This window comes from Cebidichthys violaceus, unplaced genomic scaffold, assembly GCF_023349555.1.
Source record: "Cebidichthys violaceus isolate CVI_PGR_0920_01 unplaced genomic scaffold, fCebVio1.0.p SCAF_38, whole genome shotgun sequence".
Classification (NCBI taxonomy): domain Eukaryota; kingdom Metazoa; phylum Chordata; class Actinopteri; order Perciformes; family Stichaeidae; genus Cebidichthys; species Cebidichthys violaceus.
In genome coordinates this window covers 2,645,489-2,666,974 of record NW_027176572.1, presented here as the reverse complement: position 1 = coordinate 2,666,974, position 21,486 = coordinate 2,645,489, and the positions used below count along the sequence as shown (strand labels likewise).

At 44.3% G+C, this 21,486-nt stretch overlaps 4 protein-coding genes across 4 annotated transcripts in view; 3 read left to right on the top strand and 1 right to left on the bottom strand.

Annotated features, from left to right (window-relative positions):
* The window catches only part of wdr33 (WD repeat domain 33), a 7,180-nt gene extending 3,115 nt beyond the window's left edge, over window positions 1-4,065 (top strand). The window contains exons 5-15 of the mRNA XM_068726159.1: window positions 1-31; window positions 198-292; window positions 392-478; window positions 1,008-1,147; window positions 1,248-1,403; window positions 1,481-2,191; window positions 2,266-2,317; window positions 2,452-2,782; window positions 2,864-3,021; window positions 3,343-3,525; window positions 3,614-4,065. The exon at window positions 1-31 is cut by the window's left edge and continues 80 nt beyond it. Of these exons, the coding sequence (XP_068582260.1) occupies window positions 1-31; window positions 198-292; window positions 392-478; window positions 1,008-1,147; window positions 1,248-1,403; window positions 1,481-2,191; window positions 2,266-2,317; window positions 2,452-2,782; window positions 2,864-3,021; window positions 3,343-3,525; window positions 3,614-3,762 (2,093 nt within the window). The 3' untranslated portion in view covers window positions 3,763-4,065. The remainder of the gene's footprint in view (window positions 32-197; window positions 293-391; window positions 479-1,007; window positions 1,148-1,247; window positions 1,404-1,480; window positions 2,192-2,265; window positions 2,318-2,451; window positions 2,783-2,863; window positions 3,022-3,342; window positions 3,526-3,613) is intronic.
* A 26-nt stretch (window positions 4,066-4,091) lies between these two features.
* sft2d3 (SFT2 domain containing 3) lies at window positions 4,092-5,072 on the bottom strand. The gene has a single exon (XM_068726160.1). It carries the CDS (start codon window positions 5,020-5,022, stop codon window positions 4,342-4,344), a length of 681 nt encoding a protein of 226 aa, XP_068582261.1. The 5' UTR covers window positions 5,023-5,072; the 3' UTR covers window positions 4,092-4,341.
* A 782-nt stretch (window positions 5,073-5,854) lies between these two features.
* Window positions 5,855-9,358, top strand: si:ch1073-184j22.2 (dual specificity protein phosphatase 18). Its single transcript, XM_068726161.1, has 3 exons — window positions 5,855-5,934; window positions 7,892-8,505; window positions 8,628-9,358. Exons 2-3 carry the CDS (start codon window positions 7,897-7,899, stop codon window positions 8,661-8,663), a joined length of 645 nt encoding a protein of 214 aa, XP_068582262.1. The 5' UTR covers window positions 5,855-5,934; window positions 7,892-7,896; the 3' UTR covers window positions 8,664-9,358.
* Window positions 9,359-10,453: 1,095 nt separating this feature from the next.
* Window positions 10,454-20,878, top strand: LOC137884407 (methyltransferase-like protein 27). Its single transcript, XM_068726197.1, has 6 exons — window positions 10,454-10,569; window positions 13,761-13,885; window positions 14,236-14,364; window positions 14,444-14,579; window positions 19,753-19,845; window positions 19,919-20,878. The coding sequence occupies exons 2-6, from the start codon at window positions 13,766-13,768 to the stop codon at window positions 20,125-20,127; spliced, it is 687 nt and encodes a 228-aa protein (XP_068582298.1). The 5' UTR covers window positions 10,454-10,569; window positions 13,761-13,765; the 3' UTR covers window positions 20,128-20,878.
* The last annotated feature ends 608 nt before the right edge of the window (window positions 20,879-21,486 follow it).

The window sequence follows — 21,486 nt, the reverse complement described above, 5'->3', positions numbered from 1 at the left end:
TCCTGTGCTCCGGCTCCAACGACCACACCAGGTACATACTGTATATACTGTATATTTATACTGTGTGTGTGTGTGTGTGTGTGTGTGTGTGTGTGTATTTATACTACTTAGAGAAGCTCATTAGTCCCTGATTGGATGTCGATGGAGTAGATTTCTTTGTGTCTTAATCTTTCTGTTTTGTTCTCTTTATGTTTCAGTAAGTTCTGGACGAGGAACCGACCAGGTGATAAGATGAGAGATCGGTACAACCTGAACCTGCTGCCGGGGATGTCAGAGGACGGCATGGAGTACGGTGAGTCCTGAGCAGCGGGAGGACTGAACACACTCTGAAGGGTTTGAGATGTGATTATTTTTATCACAGCTGCTGACGGGTTCTGTGTTTGTGTTTCAGACGACGTGGACCTGAACAGCGTGGCCTCCATCCCTGGTATGGGGATCCCCGAGCAGCTCAAGGCCGCCATGGAGCTGGAGCAGAGCAGTAGGTTTCACGTCGTCTTAGTTTGATGACAAAAGGTGTCCCACAGGGGTCAATGTTGGGCCCCCATGAAGTTTACTCCACCTTGAATGTCATCGAAGACCGACTCCTATCCCTGGGCTAAAACCTCTCCGCATGATTTGTTCAAACGTAGCTGCAAATGTCTTGTTTAAGTCCTCAAAAGATTCTCCTCAGCTGTGTCTCAGGCTCAATCTGATATATCCTGGGCATATCTCGGGTATGACTCGGGTATGTATCGGGTGTATCTCGGGTATGTATCGGGCGTATCTCGGGTATGTATCGGGCGTATCTCGGGTATGTATCGGGCGTATCTCGGGTATGTATCGGGCGTATCTCGGGTATGTATCGGGCGTATCTCGGGTATGTATCGGGCGTATCTCGGGTATGTATCGGGCGTATCTCTGGCATGTATCGGGCGTATCTCTGGCATGTATCGGGCGTGTCTCGGGTATGATTCTGGTTTATATCGGGTTTATCTTGAGCGTAACTGAGATGCAACTGTTGTCTCCAGGTAAAGAGGCGGCTCCTGAGGTGGAGATGTCCATCCCTGGTCTTGACTGGGGCATGGACGAGGTCATGGGTAAAGACTCCAAGAAGGTCCCGCAGAAGAAAGTACCGTATGCCAAACCAATCCCAGCCCAGTTCCAACAGGTAAACGACCTTCTGCTGAGTTTATTATGAAGCTGTTGGTTAGAAACAGTAGAAACCATGTTGGTGTTGTTGACTGTGGACTCCTTCGCCTTGTCTTCAGGCCTGGGCAGAGAACAAAGTGCCCATGATGCCGCCTGGCGGAGAGATGTCCAAAGACCGAAAGGTGGAGCAGAAAGTGGACGGCAAAAAGAAAACTCAGTCAGAGATGGAGCAGGAGATGGCGGCTCTGCAGTACACCAACCCGATGCTGCTGGAGGTGAGCAGCTCTTCATCTGTTAGATGTTCTACGTGCTCCTCAAAGTCTCATTTTAAACTCTTTGGTTCTCGCTGCAGCAAATGAAGATGGACCGGATGAACCAGATGAACACAGACGGGAACATGGGCCCCCCGCAGGGACAGGGCCCTATGCCCCCCTTCCCTGGGGGCCCCGGAGGTCCTGGGGGCCCAATGCCTCCCAGCCAGCAGGGCTTTCCCCCAAACATGCCTCCTCAGCAGATGCCCAACAACATGGGGCCTCCAATGGGCCCCGGAGGCATGCAGCCTCCTTTCATGCCCCCTGGACAGATGGGGCCACCTTCTGGACCGCAGTCTCACCAGGGGCCCCCTCAGGGCATGATGGGACCACCAGACATGCAGAGACACCCAGGCCCGCCCAGAAATATGGGCCCCCAAGGGCCTCATGGTATGGGACCCAGAGGGATGCAGGGGCCCCATGGTGGGATGATGGGCCCCCCTCCTCGAGGAATGGGTCCAAGGGATCCTCAGGGTCCTCCCCCTCAGGGGGGCATGATGCAACCTCAGGGGAACATGATGGGTCCACAGGGTGGGATGATGGGGCCCCCACCCAGGACACATGGCAACGCACCAAACAACTATGGGATGGGCAACATGCAGGGACCCCCGGGAGGGTTGCATGGGCCTCCAGGAAATATGCAGGGGCCCCCAGGTAACATGCAAGGACCCCATGGAAACATGCAGGGGCCCCAAGGTAACATGCAGGGGCCCCATGGAAACATGCAGGGACCCCCATACATGCAGCACCAGGTAAGTTGATGTCTGACTAGTTTTTAAAGGGCCCGTATCAAAGAGCATTGTGTAAATGTCATCTGGTCTTTCAGAACTCGGGGCCTATGATGCATGGGATGGGGCAGCAGGGGCCCAACAACAAAGGTAAGACCACAGAAACTAAAAGTCACTCATCCAGTTCAGTTCCATTGTAGGTCCTGAGCTATTTGTTCTGTTTTTCTCATTGTCTCATGTCCATCTTGTCCACCTTGTCCATGACCACTGTTGACTCTTCTCAGACCCTCGGGGACCGCCGCCCAACCACCACATGGGCCCTTCAGACCGACAGGGACCAGGGGGACCGGACCAGGGCTCCAGTACTTACTGGGGAGACAACCAGCAGGGTCGACGTGGACCGCAGGACTTTGATGGAGGCCAGGACTTCCATGGCAGAGGAGAGGAGGGCTGGAGACCAGGACCTGGACCAGGATACCAGGGTGGAGGAGGGGGAGGACACCGGGGGGGAGGACACAGAGGAGGAGGCGGAGGAGGAGGGGGGGGGAACGTAGGGAACTGGGGCCCCGAGGAGAGGTTCACCGGAGGAGAGTTCAGAGGACGGAGAGACGAGAGGTGAGCAGCCTGATACACTAAAAACCTGCAGACCCCCAGAGGTCTGGACTAGACATGAACTGGACTCACTGGTTGTTTCAGGTTCAGAGGAGGAGGCCCCGGCCGGCCCGGAGCTCGAGGTTACTCCGACGAGTACGGCAGCCAGGAGGAGGGCTTCGACGGCCCCGAGGAGATGGGCAGAGGCTGGGACAACGGGGGCCGAGGGAGGCCGCCTCGAGGAGGAGGTCCACCCAGAGGAGGTGAGAGCTTCTGGTTCCATGTGTCTCCTGGTCCCGAGACGTCTCGTATTACGCACTTTCCCTCCTGGAAAACTGTTCCTGGACTTTTTAAGGTTTTCCAGGAATATAAGAATCTCTTTTAAAGGTTCAAAGGATGGACTACAATTCCCATCAGCCCTCTGTTTTTTTAAGAGCTTATTAAAAATGAAATCTCATGATTGATAAACAAAAAACAACGTGATGGTTTTGTGAACCAACATTTCTTTGTCTCAATCTTACAAAATATTATTTCTATGCAGACTCTTATTGTGGCGGTGGTCTCCTTGCCTTCCTGTCTTGTAGGTCACGATAGCTATCGGGACGGTCAGCAGCAGATGCATGATGGGTCGTCTCCGGCGGGTCGCGAGCGCTCCTCCTCCCTTCAGGGGATGGACATGGCGTCTCTGCCCCCCCGGAAGCGTCCTTGGCAGGACGGTCCGGGAACCGGAGACCCCCGAGAGCGAGAGTCCCCGGGAGCCGACGGAGGTGAGTCAGCAGCACAAATATCACAATCACACCATCGTTGGTTTAACAAACAAAGATCTGAAGCCTTGTGGTCTGGTTTCACCTGCAGGCCGCCCCCCCCAGAGGGAGGACGGGGGCTACGGCCCGTCTGGTCGAGGTGGACGAGGAGGCTGGGGTCCCGGAGGACCTGGACCGGTCCCCAGGAGGGGAGGACCAGCACCCAGAGGACCACCGAGGGGGGGCAGCCGGGGCCGGTAGTCCTGAAGGAAAAAACAAACTCCCATGACCCTCTGCTGCCTCACAGACCTGAGTCCAGATCCTGAGGAACCTTCAGACAAACTTTTGGTCATGTGACACATTCAGATCTCTGCTGCTGTGAGGGACGCTGGCTCCTGATTGGTCCGTACTGACGGAGCAGCAAACAGAACGTTTTAATGTAAAATATTGTAGAGAATCATCGTCTCTTTTATTTCAGAGTCACTTCGTCTTGTTGCTTTTTTGTAAAAGATTTCTATGTTTTTGTGTTTTCACTGAGGTGGACAATAAAGATTCACACTTCAACTCATCGTCACATGGGGGCGGGGGGTATTCAGTGTACTATCTGAATAAATATAATACTCAGAGTACACACTCAGTAGTACTCAGTACTGTGTCACAGATGAAACCAGAGTTTATTATTTTATTAAAGTGACTTTATTCATGGAAAGTTCAAACATAACTTTATTATTTGGTCCTCTGAGCAGCAGTCTGTAGGTCTGTCTGTAGCTCAGTGATCAGAACAGACATCACGTGACCGTGTGACGCTCGTCCCAGGTCACATCGGCGTGGTTTTCCCGCTCAGATAGGCATGGTTTTCCCGGTCACGGTCCTCTTGATGGCCGACGCCGCCATCCCCCCCATGAAGCGGATCCCCGCGCTTCCTCCGGGCAGCAGCGACACCACGTGGCCGACGATGACCGCGACCTGCACCGCGGCTCCCAGCGCGGTCAGCGCGGTGCTGTGGAGGCTCAGCGCCGCGTACAGGGTCCCCACGAGGGCGCACAGGTACACGGCGGGTCCGGGGGAGGTGGACAGGCCGGCGAAGAGTCGGCTGGGCCCACGAAGCACCGCCGCTGCCGCGATGGCGAACAGCGAACCGAGCGACCAGAGCAGCGCGAACTTGCGTGCGTAGAGCAGCAGCAGCGGCGCGTAGAGCGCGGAGAGGCCGAAGCACAGCGCGGAGAACGACGCGAACACCAAGGAGACCACGAGCCGCTGACGACGACTCATGCCCGGCAGACAGGGGTCCGGCTCGGACGACCACGGCCAAGAAAACCCGCTGTTTCCTCCGGAGCTCTGGCTGCCGGACGGACCTCCTCCGGACCACGGACTAGACCACCGCCCGAACCAGCTCCCCGAGACCGGGTCCGGGTCGTCTAGGTTCACTGTGGTGCTGGAGCTGGACTGGGACGTGGTTCTGGAGCCGCCACCTTTGGACTGGGCCAAATACTCCTGGAGCTGTCGGTTTAGTTCCGCCATAACGGAGGAAGCTAACAGGCTAACTGTTAGCAAGATGGACGACTTCTTCTTCTTCTTCTTCTTGTTTTTCTTCTAAACTTCCGGTTTCCCTCTGCTGCCCTCTACCGGTCATCTTTATGAACGTTTATTAATCAACAGTGAACCTTCCTCCAAATGAATGTGAATAAACAACATATACAAATAATTAAGAATAAAAACAAGTAAACACAGAAGAATAAAATAATAAATGCATAAACCACATGATACTAATACATGATGTCATACTCTCTCACCTGTCCTGGACTCTGATTGGTCCTCAGTCCGTCACAAGACCAGAACCAGAACTTCAGAAACCGTAACGACGCTTTTAGACTTTCAGTTATTATCATTTTTAGTTTTATTTAAATAGAAGAGCAAAATCTGAAACCTCCACATTTTAAAACTCATTACACACATTTAATCTCAATGATAATATATAATATATTGTCACATTTTACAATCCATAATTAATCTGACTTCTGTTGAAGAATTTAGTTAATAGTCAGTAATTAATAAGTGTTTATAGAAAGCTGACGGAGCTTCTTGTTTGGTTCTATTTTGGTTCAAAGTCACATGACTTCAGGACCAGTTCTCAGCTGTCAGACTAAAAGTAACCCTTCAGGTTATTGGCTGGTCCACCGACTCCACCGGCCTTCTACGGTCTCTCTCTCTCTCTCTCTCTCTCTCTCTCTCTCTCTCTCTCTCTCTCTCTCTCTCTCTCTCTCTCTCTCTCTCTCTCTCTCTCTCTCTCTCTCTCTCTCTCTCTCTCTCTCTCTCTCTCTGTGTGTGTGTGTGTGTGTGTGTGTGTGTGTGTGTGTGTGTGTGTGTGTGTGTGTGTTCATTCACAGCAGCGACCAGACGGAGACACAACCTAAACTGAAGGACCAGCAGCAGGTAAAACACATTAAAACATCTTCACAGACGGGTCCAGGGTGAGGCTAGCCTAGCTTAGCACAAAGGCTGGAAGTGGAGGGAAACTGCTAGCGTAGTCTTCATTGACAGATGTTCTTCAGTTCACTAGATGTTTAGTTTGCTAGAGGTTCTTTAGTTCACTAGATGTTTAGTTTACTAGATGTTCTTTAGTTCACAAGAGGTTCTTTAGTTCACTAGATGTTCTTCAGTTCACTAGATGTTCTTCAGTTCACTAGATGTTCTTTAGTTCACAGAAGGTTCTTTAGTTCACTAGATGTTCTTCAGTTCACTAGATGTTCTTTAGTTCACTAGATGTTCTTTAGTTCACAGAAGGTTCTTTAGTTCACTAGATGTTTAGTTCACTAGATGTTCTTTAGTTCACTAAATGTTTAGTTTACTAGATGTTCTTTAGTTCACTAGATGTTTAGTTTACTAGACGTTCTTTAGTTCACTAGATGTTCTTTAGTTCACTGGATGTTCTTTAATTCATTAGTTCACAAGAGGTTCTTTTGTTCTTTAGTTCACTAGATGTTTAGTTCACTAGATGTTCTTTAGTTCACTAGAGGTTCTTTAGTTCACTAGATGTTCTTTAGTTCACAAGAGGTTCTTTAGTTCACTAGAGGTTCTTTAGTTCACTAGATGTTTAGTTCACTAGAGGTTCTTTAGTTCTTTAGTTCACTAGATGTTTAGTTCACTAGATGTTCTTTAGTTCACTAGATGTTTAGTTTACTAGATGTTCTTTAGTTCACTAGAGGTTCTTTAGTTTACTAGATGTTCTTTAGTTCACTAGAGGTTCTTTAGTTTTTTAGTTTACTAGATGTTCTTTAGTTCACTAGATGTTCTTTAGTTTAAGATGTTCTTTAGTTCACTAGATGTTCTAACTAAACTCTGATCAAAGAGACAAAGATCCTCTGAACAACAGAAGAAGAGAAGAAATCAGCTGGAAGCTTAAATTTAAACAGGAAGAACTTCCTGTTTCAGTGTCAAATAGTTTCACAATAAAAGCCTAGCACAAGCTTAACTTTATCAAAGCTCTTCTTCAGACTTCACAGTATTCTTACAGTGTGGTATTAGTACTTTTACGCTAACAGAGTACTCTTACAGTGTGGTTTTACTACCTTTATGCTAACATTGTACTCTTACAGTGTGGTATTAGTACTTTTACGCTAACAGAGTACTCTTACAGTGTGGTATTAATATCTTTACACTAACAGAGTAATCTTACAGTGTGGTATTAGTACCTTTACACTAACAGAGTACTCTTACAGTGTGGTATTAGTACTTTTATGCTAACAGAGTACTCTTACAGTGTGGTTTTACTACCTTTATGCTAACAGAGTACTCTTACAGTGTGGTATTAGTACTTTTATGCTAACAGAGTACTCTTACAGTGTGGTTTTACTACCTTTATGCTAACAGAGTACTCTTACAGTGTGGTATTAGTACTTTTACGCTAACAGAGTACTCTTACAGTGTGGTATTAATATCTTTACACTAACAGAGTACTCTTACAGTGTGGTATTAGTACCTTTACACTAACAGAGTACTCTTACAGTGTGGTATTAGTACCTTTACACTAACAGAGTACTCTTACAGTGTGGTATTAGTACTTTTACGCTAACAGAGTACTCTTACAGTGTGGTATTAGTACCTTTACGCTAACAGAGTACTCTTACAGTGTGGTATTAGTACCTTTACGCTAACAGAGTACTCTTACAGTGTGGTATTAGTACCTTTACGCTAACAGAGTACTCTTACAGTGTGGTATTAATATCTTTACACTAACAGAGTACTCTTACAGTGTGGTATTAATATCTTTACACTAACAGAGTACTCTTACAGTGTGGTATTAGTACTTTTATGCTAACAGTATACTTACAGTGATGTATTTGTACTTCTCTGCAGTAATGAGTACTAACAGTCACGCGTCTCCTCACAGGTGTCATGGCGGTGTCTCAGGTCACGCCCACTTTGTTCCTCGGTGGAGCCGACGCCCCCCTGAACGCCGCCCTGGTGACCCAGAAGAACATCACTCTGATCGTGAACGCTACTCTGAGCCACGCCAGCCCGTCCTACCGCGGCGTGGAGTGTGTTCGGGTCCCCGTCGCCGACCTGCCCAGCGCCCGTCTAGGAGACCACTTCGACCGGGTGGCCGAGCGTATCCACGCAAACCGCGGGGGGGGCACCCTGGTGCACTGCGCTGTCGGCATGAGCCGGTCGCCGGCGCTGGTGATGGCGTACCTGATGCGGTTCAGAGCGGTGACGCTCCGCCAGGCGCACCGCTGGGTCCAGGAGAGCCGGCCTTACGTCAGGCTCAACGCCGGCTTCTGGGAGCAGCTGCTGCAGTACGAGAGGAGGCTCTACGGGAGGAACACCGTCAGGGTGGCCGCGGTACGAGAGACGCCGCTGACACTGACGCAGAGGACCGTACCGCCGCCGCCGCCGCAGACCACCAGGCTGAGCCTGGTCCCCAGGTCACCTGTGATGTCACGACCTCAGGCAACGACGCCGGCAAACAAGCGAAGAAGAGGAACCAAGTCCAGCAGCTTCAAAGTGTGACAAAACTCTTCTTCTACAGCTAAACTTACACTACCCACAATGCAACTGCACCTCTGACGATGGAGGTGGTGGCGGCGGACACACTGACCTTGAACTTTCTCTTCACGTCTCTAAAGGACCAGAGCAGCTTCACCTCTCATCTCCTGCTGTGATGGACAGGTGTACTCCAGGACCCGGTGACATCACTGGAGAGGGGGGCGTGGCTACAGGTGCAACTCATCTGAGCACACCTGCTGCTGATACCTGGGGGGGTCATAAACTCAGTAGACGTTTGTTTGTCTCCTCCGTCAGAGTGAAATCTCTCCTCAACAGCGACAGCTTGCTAACCGCCAACCGCGACTTATTGAAACTATTATTCAGTATTATTTGAACTCAATACAGTTCAGCATCCTTCTTTTCTCGTAGGAGGTCTGAAGTTTTCGAGTTGTCTTGAACGCAGCATATGTTTTTCCGGCTGGTTAGCTTGGTAGTCATTAGCTTAGCAGCTAAGGTAGTTTAAACTTGGTCTGAGAGGACGCACAGAGGAGGTTTCTGGTCTTCATTCATCACAAGATGTTTCTCTGTTGCTGTTTTTCTGTTGTTGTTGTTGTTGTTGTTTTGTCAGACTTCAATTTCTGGGTCCAAACTTCTTAATAATCTTCTGAGTTTTCAGGATGTTTTTAGATTTGGGACCTCGTTGATTGAGTGATTTAGATTCCTCTGCTGATGAGGAGCAGACCAGGTCCTGGTTCAGGTTGTGGGTCAGACAAAGTGGTCTAGTTCTTCATCGGGACTCTTTGCTCGGATTTCTGGGTAAATTTTAACCTGATATTAGATTGTCTTCTGGTGTTACAGAGCCTCATCAATATTATTGTCATTATTATCATTATTAGTGTTATTTTATATTATTATTATATATTATATATTATTATTGTTAATATTATTGTTATTATTGTTATTATATATTATTGTTGTTATTATATATTGTTAATATTATTGTTGTTGTTGTTATTATCATTATTATATATTATTGTTGTTGTTGTTGTTGTTATTATCATTATTATATATTATTGTTATTACTATTGGTGTTATTATTGTTATTATATATTATTGTTATTAATAATGTTATTATTATTGTTAATATTACAGAGAGCTTTAAGACCAAACCTGCTGTAGATTAATAATTATTTTATTATTTATCAACTTTAATTCTGGAAATGTTTTCACTGTAAAATCTAACATTCATAATGTAAATAATGTTTCATGGATTATATTTGTTTACTAATAAATAACCTCCACAGACATGATGTCACGTTTGTTGTTCAAGGAGCAACGAGATGCATTCATGACATCTGGTGACAGTAGTTCTCTTGACTACCCATGTTTATGTTCAACACACTTCCTGTAAGTCGCGTTGGATAAAAGCGTCTGTTTAATGACTGTGATGTAATGTGATGTAATCAGACAGGTGTGAGCTGGTACACCGGGCCGGACCAGACTAGACTGGACCGGACTAGACCCAGACCTGTTTGAGGTTAGTGAACACAACACTAGACCTGTTTGAGGTCAGTGAACGCATCACCAGACCTGTTTGAGGTCAATGAACGCATCACCAGACCTGTTTGAGGTCAGTGAACGCATCACCAGACCTGTTTGAGGTCAATGAACGCATCACCAGACCTGTTTGAGGTCGGTGAACGCATCACCAGACCTGTTTGAGTTCAGTGAACGCATCATAATGTGACTGATTACCTTCAGAGTGTAAACTATCCGCTCAGAGTCCATCAGGAGATTCTGTTTCCTTCTTTAAGGTCTCTTTTACTGACGTGTTTTTCTCAGACTTCAGGTGAGGAACACCTGGTTGAAGGAACCGGTTTAACAAACTCCTGCCTGCGGCTCTGTGTCGAGCAGCCAATCAGGAGTCAGAGCTGCTGTCCTTATCTAGGGATCACTTCCTGTCAGACTGGAGGACTCTGCAAATCTGGATCTCTGAGTCTTGATCCAGATCTTTTGTTGTTTTCACCGTTGTGAGATTTGTGTCTTTGTTCATTTGGACCAGAGAGGAAAACGCCTGAAGTTGTGAGTTCTCTCCTTATTGTTGGAATGTATGGAGAAACTTTTCAAATCCTCTTAAACTTGTTCAACTTTCAGATCATTCTACTTCCTCATACTTTCAGCTACAGACACCATTTGAACTTTCAAATGTTGAGAAAACCCTGATCAATGATTGTATGTTATAATCATTTTGATATCTTTTATACTTTTTGAGCTGTAGCAATTTTGCTTTCATGTGTTTTTCAGTCCTTTTCTGCTTTTATAATGGGTGTGTATTGCGCAGCTTAGAGTGCGTGATGTCATCGCTAGAGTGAAGAGAAGCTTGAGATTCCTGTGAAAAAAATATTTGTCTTTTGCGACTGACTCCTCAATTTTCACTCTACATGCATAATTTTTGGATGGAAATGAAGCTAATCTTGTCCTTGTCGTAGACATATGACTGTGGAATCTCACAGATTTACACATTTGGCACAAAAGCCTTTACTTGAGAGGAAAACCAACGTTCTCCTCCATAGACCCAATGTTAAAACGTACTTCAAAAAAGTCTTACACAGACAACCGTACCCCATTTCTAAATCGCCATTGAAGCCACTTTTTTTTACACTACAGACACAATTTTTGCATGATCTGTTCTTCAAGTCATCCTCCCTCTCCAGTATTAATATTGGAGCAATAGGGGCTATGGTTATGGGGTTTTTGGGGTTTTGTTTGACAGGTGTTTCCCAGTCTTTTCTCATGAAAAGGCAGCCAGGCTCACAGGTGTTCGTGCTTGAGCTAATTACTGATGTTTATAAACACACAGACTCACAGACACAAGCCTCTCTCTCTATCTCTCTGTGTCTCTCTCTCTCTGCGTGTGTATCTCTCTCTCTGTGTGTCTCTCTATCTCTCTGTGTGTCTCTCTCTCTCTCTGCGTGTGTATCTCTTTCTCTGTGTGTCTCTCTATCTCTCTGTGTGTCTCTCTATCTCTCTGTGTGTCTCTCTATCTCTCTGTGTGTCTCTCTCTCTCTGCGTGTGTATCTCTCTCTCTCTGCGTGTCTCTCTATCTCTCTGTGTGTCTCTCTCTCTCTCTCTGCGTGTGTATCTCTCTCTCTCTGCGTGTCTCTCTATCTCTGTGTGTCTCTCTCTCTCTGCGTGTGTATCTCTCTCTCTCTGCGTGTCTCTCTATCTCTGTGTGTCTCTCTATCTCTCTGTGTCTCTCTATCTCTCTGTGTGTCTCTCTCTCTCTGCGTGTGTATCTCTCTCTCTGCATGTGTATCTCTCTCTCTGTGTGTGTATCTCTCTCTCTGCGTGTGTATCTCTCTCTCTGTGTGTCTCTCTATCTCTCTGTGTGTGTCTCTCTCTCTGTGTGTCTCTCTATCTCTCTGTGTGTCTCTCTATCTCTCTGTGTGTCTCTCTATCTCTCTGTGTGTCTCTCTATCTCTCTGTGTGTGTCTCTCTCTCTCTGTGTGTCTCTCTATCTCTCTGTGTGTCTCTCTCTCTCTTTGTGTGTATCTCTTATACAGTCATTCAGGTATTAGAGACTTTTAGAGGACCCCCCCACACACTCACACACACACACACACACACACACACACACCATTTTAAAGTACAAGCCCCACCGAATGAATTCCAACTGAAATGCTTTTGATGAAGCCTGTCATTTAATAACCTGTTTGTGTTTATCTAACATTATGATTCAGTCTCCTCTCCTCCTGTCTAACCCACCCAGCCCCACCCTTTCAAAATAAAAGCCCCATGGATTAACTGTATTTAAACATTAAGCTCAAAATGAGGCTTTTTTTGTTGAAATAATTAATGCTCTTACTAATACTACGACAACTACTACTACTGCCGCTAATATTTCTAGTATTACTACTACTGCTACTAATACTACTAATACTACTTCTACTACAACTTTTGTTGTTGCAACTATTACCACTACTACTACTGCAATTATTACTACCACTACTGCTAATACTACCAGTACTACTATTACTTATACTACAACTGCTACTACTACTACTACTGCTACTATTCATGCTACTACCAATACTAATACTACTACAGCTAAAAGTATGAATGCTACTAGTATTTCTACTACTGCTATTACTGCTACTTCAAATACTGTCATTACTGTTACTCATACTACTACTTCTTCTACTACTACTACTGTTATATTAAATACAACAACCAATACTACAGCTATTACTACGACTACTTCTACTACTTCTTCGAATTACTAATACTTCTACTACTAATAATACTTCTACTACAACTACAACTTCTACTACTACTTTAAATATCTCTATTGCTACTAATACTTCTACTTTAAACAATACTTCTACTACACCTACAACTTCTACTACTACTACAAATATCACTACTACTACACATTGTTTAAGCCACAGAAACCATTCAAATATCAAAATGTTCAGCTCTTTCAGGAGAGGGTGATATGACTTTTCATATTTATAATCTTTACATTTTTAAATTATTAAGCTTTTTGCAATTTGTTTTGAATAAGATATCTATGGAGAAAATCTTCAAATCCTGTTAAACTTCAACTTTCAAAGCCTTCTTCTTTCTCATATTTTCAGCTACTGACACCATAGTTAGACGTTTCAATAGAAGGGTTTTCAGCAGTGCAGTTTAAATGCTTTCGGGCTTCAACATTTTTCAGACAGGTACTCTCTTATTTCTGTATTTTCAGCAATGTTTTTGCAATTCATTTCAGCTTTCAGCATTCCAACGTATTTTCAGCAGGAAATGCATTTTCTAGTTATAATTATTATAAGACACATCCTGGTTTAAGTAACCACAGTTTAATCATCTGACCAATCACAGACAAGGAGCAGACAAAACTATGATGTCAGAGAAATATGAAGTCATAATTCAGACTATATTATATTTAATGAATGGTATAAACATAATCTGTGGTTCTGTTAGATTGCTGCTGAGCCGCCTCGTTCATAAAGGAGAACAAACTGTTTTTGTTCTTTAGTTAATGCAACAAATGTTAAAGCAGAATATTTTCGTTTGAATGAATACATCTATCTGTAATCATGTATCTTTAATCAGAAACATGTGATTCTACTAATAGTTTAAATTATTCTGTGCAGCTCTACTCATTAGATGCAACACATTCATTAAATATAAGAAACACCTTATAGTCTGAATTATGACTTCTTCCTTTTCTTCTTCCTCTTCTTCTTCCTCCTCTTCCTCTTCATCAGGAGAGATGTCGTCATCTCAAAGATCGATGGAATCTGTGAAAGAAGTCGTGTCAGCACTTCGTGGAAAGACTTCATTTGGAGAAAAGATGGAGTTCTACGACACCTGGGCCCACAATTATGACCAGGTGTGTGTGTTTGTGTGTGTGTGTGTGTGTGTGTGTGTGTATGTGTGTGTGTGTGTGTGTTTGTGTGTATATGTTTGTGTGTGTATGTGTGTGTTTGTTTGTGTGTGTGTGTGTGTGTGTGTTTGTTTGTGTGTTTGTTTGTGTGTGTGTGTGTGTGTGTGTGTGTGTGTGTGTGTGTGTTTGTGTGTGTGTGTGTTTGTTTGTTTTTGTGTGTGTGCGCGTGTGTGTGTTTGTGTGTGTGTTTGTGTGTGTGTGTTTATGTGTGAGTGTGTGTGTGTGTGTGTGTAGGTCAAAGTGATGATGACGATGATGGTCTACCCCCCCCCCCCCCCCCCCCCGCTGGTCTACAGGACTTGGTTGTCCTGGGTTACAACATGTCGAGTCATGTGGCCGAAAGCGTCTCGTCCCGTTTCTGTGGCGACCGTGAGGCGGCGGTTGTTCTGGACGTGGCATGTGGAACCGGCCTGGTGGCGGAGAAGGTGAGAACCACGAGGAGAACCGGCTGTGATCCGGGCTCTGAGGTTCCGGTCTTCCTGAATCCGTTGTTTTGACCCTCAGATGAAGCGAGACGGGTTCAGACATTTTGTGGGCGTCGACGGAAACCAGGCGATGCTGAAGGAAGCTCAGAGGAAGGAGCTGTACCGGGACCTGAAGCAGTGCTTTCTGGGAGATGAACCACTTCCTGTCCCTGAAGGTAAACCTGTTACAATCAGTCCTACGGTTGTAACTGTACTACTCCTAACATATTATATAGAAACTAGAAAATTCCACAGGAAATTTTGACAGTGTGGCTGCTACTGCCCGAAGACGTCATAATATATATATACACACTGATGTTACCGGTAGTATTGTTGAGGTTCGATTGAGATATCGCTTCTCTCGTTTCTGCATTTTAGATTCATACTCTTGGATTGAATCTTGTATTTGTGGGGCTTTTATTTTGAAAGGGTGGGACTGGGTGGGTGAGAGAGGAGACAGAATCATAATGTTTGACACACATACACAGAGGATATTAAATGACAGGCTTGTGTGTGTGTGTGTGTGTGTGTGTGTGTGTGTAACTGGTTGCCCTGGTGATGACGCACCTGGTGTTAGAGGCAGACTGATTAAGAAATGTTACAGTAAACGGTGATTTTGAACAAAACTCCTGCCTCCTTTTAACAAAAAGCAGGAGTCTGAGTGTCTGAGAAAGATAAGATTCTGCCCAACGCCTAGATGTGGTTTTTATGTTTGTGGTGTTAAAATGTGAGCTCCAGCGTAATAAACAAAACTGGTACCGTCTGCTTTCTTTGAGAAATGAGTGGTGAGATTTAACATGGAGTCTAATGGAGCAGTCGGTTGGAGTTCATGTCGCTCTGCCGCTCTTTGAGCCAAATGTGTAAGTCTGTTGGATTCCAATGACATCTGTGTGCGACAGCACAACATTTCCAAGCTTTTTGGCCAAAAATGGTGTATAAAGGGTACAAATTGTGGGAATGGGAGCAATTTGTTTGGAAAAATCACAGAATATTTTCCTGCTCCGCTCCACTCTGACCGTGATGTCATCACTCTAGAGCTGAACATTCCGTGCAATACACACTCATTATAAAATCTGAAACGGACCCAAAATGTTCCTGAAACTTAATCTGTGACTTCATGAAATCTGTGCTAGCTATCAAAATGTCCATTTGGCTCAATAAAGGGCATCATTTTGTCTACGTTTTAAACTTTAAATAATTTTTCTACGTTAATGTATGGGTGGTCAATATGGGTCCAAAGTTAAGTGGGTTTTTTTTAGCTCTCTTCACGACAAAACCCCATTCAAGTCAATGGGGAAATTTTGCTCAGTTTTTTTAGATTTTCGGGAAAACCGCTGGGCGAATCTCTGAGAAAAGTCATTGCACACCATTCCCGATCAGGCCGCACGTTTTGATGTATTTTTTGCGCAAGTGTTGGCAGCGCTGTGTGAGGAGAAGCGCGTCAAACTTTCAGGTGTTTAAAGAAATATTAAGCCTGATGGATTATATTCAGTGTGGCTTTGTAGCCCAAGGCAGTTTTACTGCCTTGGGCTACAAAGCATTATAACTGAATAACTGTCTCTGCATTTGATTATTGTTTATTCAAGTGTAAAAATATTGTACATGCAGTAATATAAATGTAAAAATATATTTAAGCACATTTCTGTTATTATAACATAAATCCTTTTAATTTAGGGTTAAGAAACCCACATTACTCTATCAAAGATTAAACTTTTAAAGAAAATAACAAAGACAGCTATCAAACACAAGTTGTTACTTTAACTCTGAGTCACAGTGGAGATGAACATAACTGTGGTGAGAACCTGTGACAGATGTAGCAGAAACAGACTGGTAGAGGACAGACAACCAACTAATGACGGATGGTTTTGATTACAGTAAACATTTGCTGCATGAACACATACACCTGTAAACCTTCTTCCCTCAGCTCAAAGGAATCGTTTGATGCACACATACCTGCTGTGCATGTGCTGCTTCAAAAATGCACTTTCTGAAAAACACTTTCATGACTTAAACCAGAGTTGAGAGAGGTCACGTTAACCAAAGCAAAGGATAGAGTAGGGTCTCCATGGACCGCAGAACAGGGTAGTGTGGGTCTAGATAGACCACAGACAACGATAAGTCAAGTAATATAAAAGTTTAAAACCTAAAATGAGACTTCTTTAAGTTCAGGAACAAATAACGTGTCTGCTGGAGACATCTAGTGGACATTTTGATCAAACGAGTAAATATTTTAGATAGAAAGTAATCTTTAAGGACTTGATATTAGTGTGACATTTAGTCCATCAGCTTGGTGTGAAACCCTGGAATGAAGAGGAGAAGAAAAGACTTTGTTCATGTTGGTTTATTCATCATGTGAAGCTTCAGTAAAGTCTGTTCAATGACTCTTGTTCAATGATTTCATGTTCACATTCACTTCATCCACACAATCAGTTAGTTTGAGCAGAATGTCAGCATGTAAAAGAGAAGAATGAAAGATCTCCTTATTGATTATGATCAGGATCATTACACTTCTACAATACCTCACCACAACAACAACAACAACAACAACATTTGGTTTGAACAAACAAATCAATGTGACCATAGATTCTTTACAAATGTCCACAAAGAGAACAAAGTGTGGAGGATAAAGGAGGTCTGCTGCTTCCTCTCTTAAGACCCATGCAGTGGAAGAGAAACGACAACATACTAATACATCAATACTAATATTCATCAGACATTTAGAGCTCAGAGAAGTTTAAATGTTCATGCAGAGAAATGTCACTTCAGGTAAACAAACATCATCATGAGCAGTGAGAGCCTCCATGACTGAACAGAACCAGGAAGGAGCTCCACCTAAAGAAACTCAAACATTTACAGAACAACTCATGACAAGATGTCAAAGTACCGCCCACAATGTTTGACTGACAGCTGATCTCTGTGCAGTGAAGAAACACCACCACAATCAGCTGTCACCAACAAACATGGAGACAAAATGAGTTGAGTTCAAACACAGAGTTCAACCCTGAAAGGACTTCTGTCTATTTCACTTCACACAACTCAGCAGAGTCTCCATCAAAATACGGAAGATAAAGTCCAGCATAGAGAGGCTGAGTGAATGCGGTCTGGACTCTGTGGAGGAGAGTCATGGTTTCAGAGACGCTGTAGAAGGACAGAATACCTGCTCTGTGATCCAGGTACACTCCTACTCTGGAGGACTGAGGACCTGAGACGGGAGTTTGGACTTTGTTGTACTGAAACTCATAACTATCACTGTAACAATCCAACGCCCAAGATTTGTCATTGAATCCAAACATACATTCATCTGAGTCTCCATCTCTGATGATGTTCTTGTAAGCGGCTGCTACATAAACTGGGTTTTAATACAGTTCATGCAGTAGCTGTGTCCACAGGGAATAGCCACCGGATCCTTCAGTAGATCCAGACAGATGGAACAAGAGAAGGTCTCCTGGTCCAGATGAACTCCTTTCTGCTCCATTTCTCCTCTCAGTGACAACGACTGTCAAGTAGTTTCTCTGAACAGAAACAATCTGTGTGTTCACTTGCTGCAGTGAATGAGGAATCAACACTAAACTTCCAAAAAACCCCAGTTACTTGAGACTAGAGTGAGCAGAGTTTGGATCTTTAAGATCTTTAAGATCTGAGCGGATGTATTGGAGGTAGGCTTGGGAGGACCAGCGGCTCATGATTGTATTGAGTGCTCTGAGATGCCATTACAGGAGTAGGGAACGTGGCTGATGGAACCAGAATCGAGTAACCATGTATCCAGACTCTAAGATGAAAAGAGGATGGCGTGGGTCTAAGTGATGGATGAGGCTGAGAACCCTAAGATCTGAGGAAGTGAAGTTGGAAGGTTTTGATCATCTGGATTTAGAAGTAGTGGAAAATCTTACAAGCTGACCAGTAAAACTAGGAGGTTGAGGGAGATGAGATATCGTTGATGGAACTCTTGGATTATTAAATTGACTGTTAGTCAATTTAATAATCCCCCCAAACGATTCATCGATTCCAGGTGTTGGATGAATGTCTGCAAGAGGGCCGATCTTCTGAACTTCTGGATTGAGAAACCAGAAAGCGATTGGCGGTTGAGTGGCCCGGAACATGAGCTGCACGGTGAACAGAACACAAGAACACAGGAACACGTTTCAAGAAAGCAGGTCCGGGTTCGGGTTCAGGTCCGTGTTCAGGTTCAGGTTCAGGTTCAGGTGACAGTGAATGAGTGTAATGTGTGGGTTTGATGCTGCAGGACTGATGAGGGAAAGTGTAAATAGGTGAGCAGGAGAATGAGAGAGTCAGGTGACTGGGACAGGAGGGAGAGTGTGAGGACATCTGGTGGATGGATGTACATATATACATAGATGTACATATATATATATATATATACTATGTATATATATATACATATATATATATATATATATATATATATATATATATATATACATAGATACATATATATGTATTTATATTATGGATGGAGACGATCCAGGAGGCTGAAGGAAGACAAGTACCTGCTCGTCTCTCAGCTCGCTGTGTTGTCAGATTGTCTGCTCGTTCCTGAACTGATGGTGTTTCTTTTAAGAGTCTGTTCGTGGTCAGAGTTCACCTGCTCTCACCTTCACTTCACCCTCTGAGAACACTTTCCTCAGACACAACAAAGCTTTCACAGCTGCATCATTTTGGGCTGTAGCTTTCTAAATACATCCTGCTACGATTGCAGTCTGCCTCAGAACACAGAACACAGACCGGGTTCTCCTTCATCACGGCCTCAGAACACAGAAGACAGACCGGGTTCTCCTTCATCACGGCCTCAGAACACAGACCGGGTTCTCCTTCATCACTGCCTCAGAACACAGACCGGGTTCTCCTTCATCACGGCCTCAGAACACAGAACACAGACCGGGTTCTCCTTCATCACGGCCTCAGAACACAGAACACAGACCGGGTTCTCCTTCATCACATGTTCTTCACTCTGCATCAGTGTTTCTCTTAGTGGACATTTTGGGATTATTTGTCGATCTTTTTCAACTCGATCACTTCAGTTAAACACTCATATGGAAATACTGCTGCTAGTGGCAGGATGTCGTCATTTCACGGGTCACAAACTCAACATGCATTGTGGGAGATGTAGTTCATGGTCACTGTACACCGTAAAGCAGCAGAGACTTCAATTTGAATGAATCAATCATACACCTTTGAAGCTCATGGGCCACAAATGAGCCTTGAGTTTGACACGAGTGCTTTAGGATCTCATGGACCAGGTCTAGAGGGTCTATAGGTCTGGAGGTCTACAGGTCTACAGGTCTAGAGGGTCTCCCCATAGATATTAATGATCTTAATCTTCCTCCTCAGGGTCATGTGATCTGGTCGTGATGTGTGGAGCTCTGAGCGTGGACAACGTCGGGGTCCAGGTCCTCAGACGGTTGTGGGTCTTGTGTAAACCAGGTACTGATGTGATGATGATGATGATGAAGGTCATGAGGATGAAGGTCCCAGTCTAACTGAGCCCCCCCTACAGGAGGTCTGGTGTGCATGACGTGTAGACACAGTCCAGAGAACCAGGACTACAGGGCCTCTCTGGAGGAGGAGCTGAGGACCATGGAGGACCAGAGCCTGTGGACCCGCGAGACCGTCACCCAGGTGGAGAGCTGGTTCAGAGCCCAGGAGACAAGGGGGGAGGAGGGAAGAGACCACGGAGGATCTGTTTACCTCTACAGGAAGCTGTAGCACCGTGATGTCACTTCCTGTTTGTCAGAGCAACACACAGGCCAAATCCCAACGTCCCCCTTACGGACTCACAGACTTTGAGGCGCACTCCCGCGAAGTCCGTGAGGGTCTAGTTCTGTCCCACTGTCACATCATCGAGTGTTTGAGGCTCTCTGACATGTTGAGCCCTTTATGAACCCTTAGCCTAAGGGAATTACCCACAAGTCATTGCAACGTGACGTTAAACACGGGGTAACAAAGAGGACGGCTCAGTGTGTTCAGCTGTCTTATTATATTTACTCAGAAACATTAAGGGTTAAAGATGGAACATAAAATAAACTTTAAATCAGATATTTATTTATTCATTCATTCAAATATTTGATTTAGTCATCGATGATATGAAATGACCTCATCTAGTGAGGAAAGAGCCTGAAGACGTTCAAATCAGGAGGACAACGTATGAAATACTCAGTTATTCATCTTATTTGTTGTTGTCATGGTAACGTGATACGTTGCAGCAGAGTGCTGTCCCGTTCATATTTACACCATTAGTCCTCCTCTCACACTCAACCACTCACCAGCTGACGTCAGTGAGTCCTCCAGGGTTCAGGGTCCAGGGTTCAGGGTTCAGGGTCCAGGGTTCAGGGTTCAGGGTCCAGGGTTCAGGGTTCAGGGAGAACGTTGGGATTTGGCCACTGACAGACAGACAGACAGGTCTGTTCAGAATAACTGGATTCAGTTAAATGTAATAAAATAAAAGTAAAAAGTAAAAGTCTTTGTATTATTATTTATAATAATAATAATAAAGAGTTGTTACAGAAACCAGAAGGACGGAGAGTCGATGTCATAAAGCTACGAGGTCCATGACGTGATGTCATGATGGTACTTTTATTTTATTAATTTTGTAAATTAATTTACATATTTTTTGTAGGGTTTTTTTATTTTTATTTTTTTTTACCGGTGATGCAATTTTGCTTTCAAAATAAAAGCATACAGTATCACAACTACAATTTATAATCACATTTTGATTGCTTTGAAACAACACAAACATATTAAATATTAAATATGAATATATTATTAAAAGTCACCATGTTTTCATGTTTCTTATAATTAACTTTGATATAAACTTTATTAACTGAAATGTTAAAATGTTCAGTTTGCATCACATTAGACATTAAAGTTATAAACAGCAACTATGATAATCATCTTAAATTCAGATCAATAAAACTGATGAAGCATAAAGTTCTGACGGATATTTAATGTAATTAAATTTAATATTTTATTAATGTAGATGTTTTCTTTCGTCCATGACGACGCTTTTATTGTGAAATCCGTTTACAGGAAGTCTTGACTTCCTCTCGGTTCCTCTCGGCTCCTCTC

What these genes read in the sequence shown, in the direction of transcription:
- sft2d3 (XM_068726160.1), bottom strand. Translation starts at nt 5,022, where the DNA reads ATGGCGGAACTAAACCGACAGCTCCAGGAGTATTTGGCCCAGTCCAAA.
- LOC137884407 (XM_068726197.1), top strand. Translation starts at nt 13,766, where the DNA reads ATGTCGTCATCTCAAAGATCGATGGAATCTGTGAAAGAAGTCGTGTCA. An exon ending in GGGCCCACAATTATGACCAG is followed by an intron (nt 13,886 to 14,235) that starts GTGTGTGTGTTT and finishes GCTGGTCTACAG; the next exon opens with GACTTGGTTGTCCTGGGTTA. An exon ending in CCGGCCTGGTGGCGGAGAAG is followed by an intron (nt 14,365 to 14,443) that starts GTGAGAACCACG and finishes TTTGACCCTCAG; the next exon opens with ATGAAGCGAGACGGGTTCAG.
- si:ch1073-184j22.2 (XM_068726161.1), top strand. Translation starts at nt 7,897, where the DNA reads ATGGCGGTGTCTCAGGTCACGCCCACTTTGTTCCTCGGTGGAGCCGAC. An exon ending in CCAAGTCCAGCAGCTTCAAA is followed by an intron (nt 8,506 to 8,627) that starts GTGTGACAAAAC and finishes ACGTCTCTAAAG; the next exon opens with GACCAGAGCAGCTTCACCTC.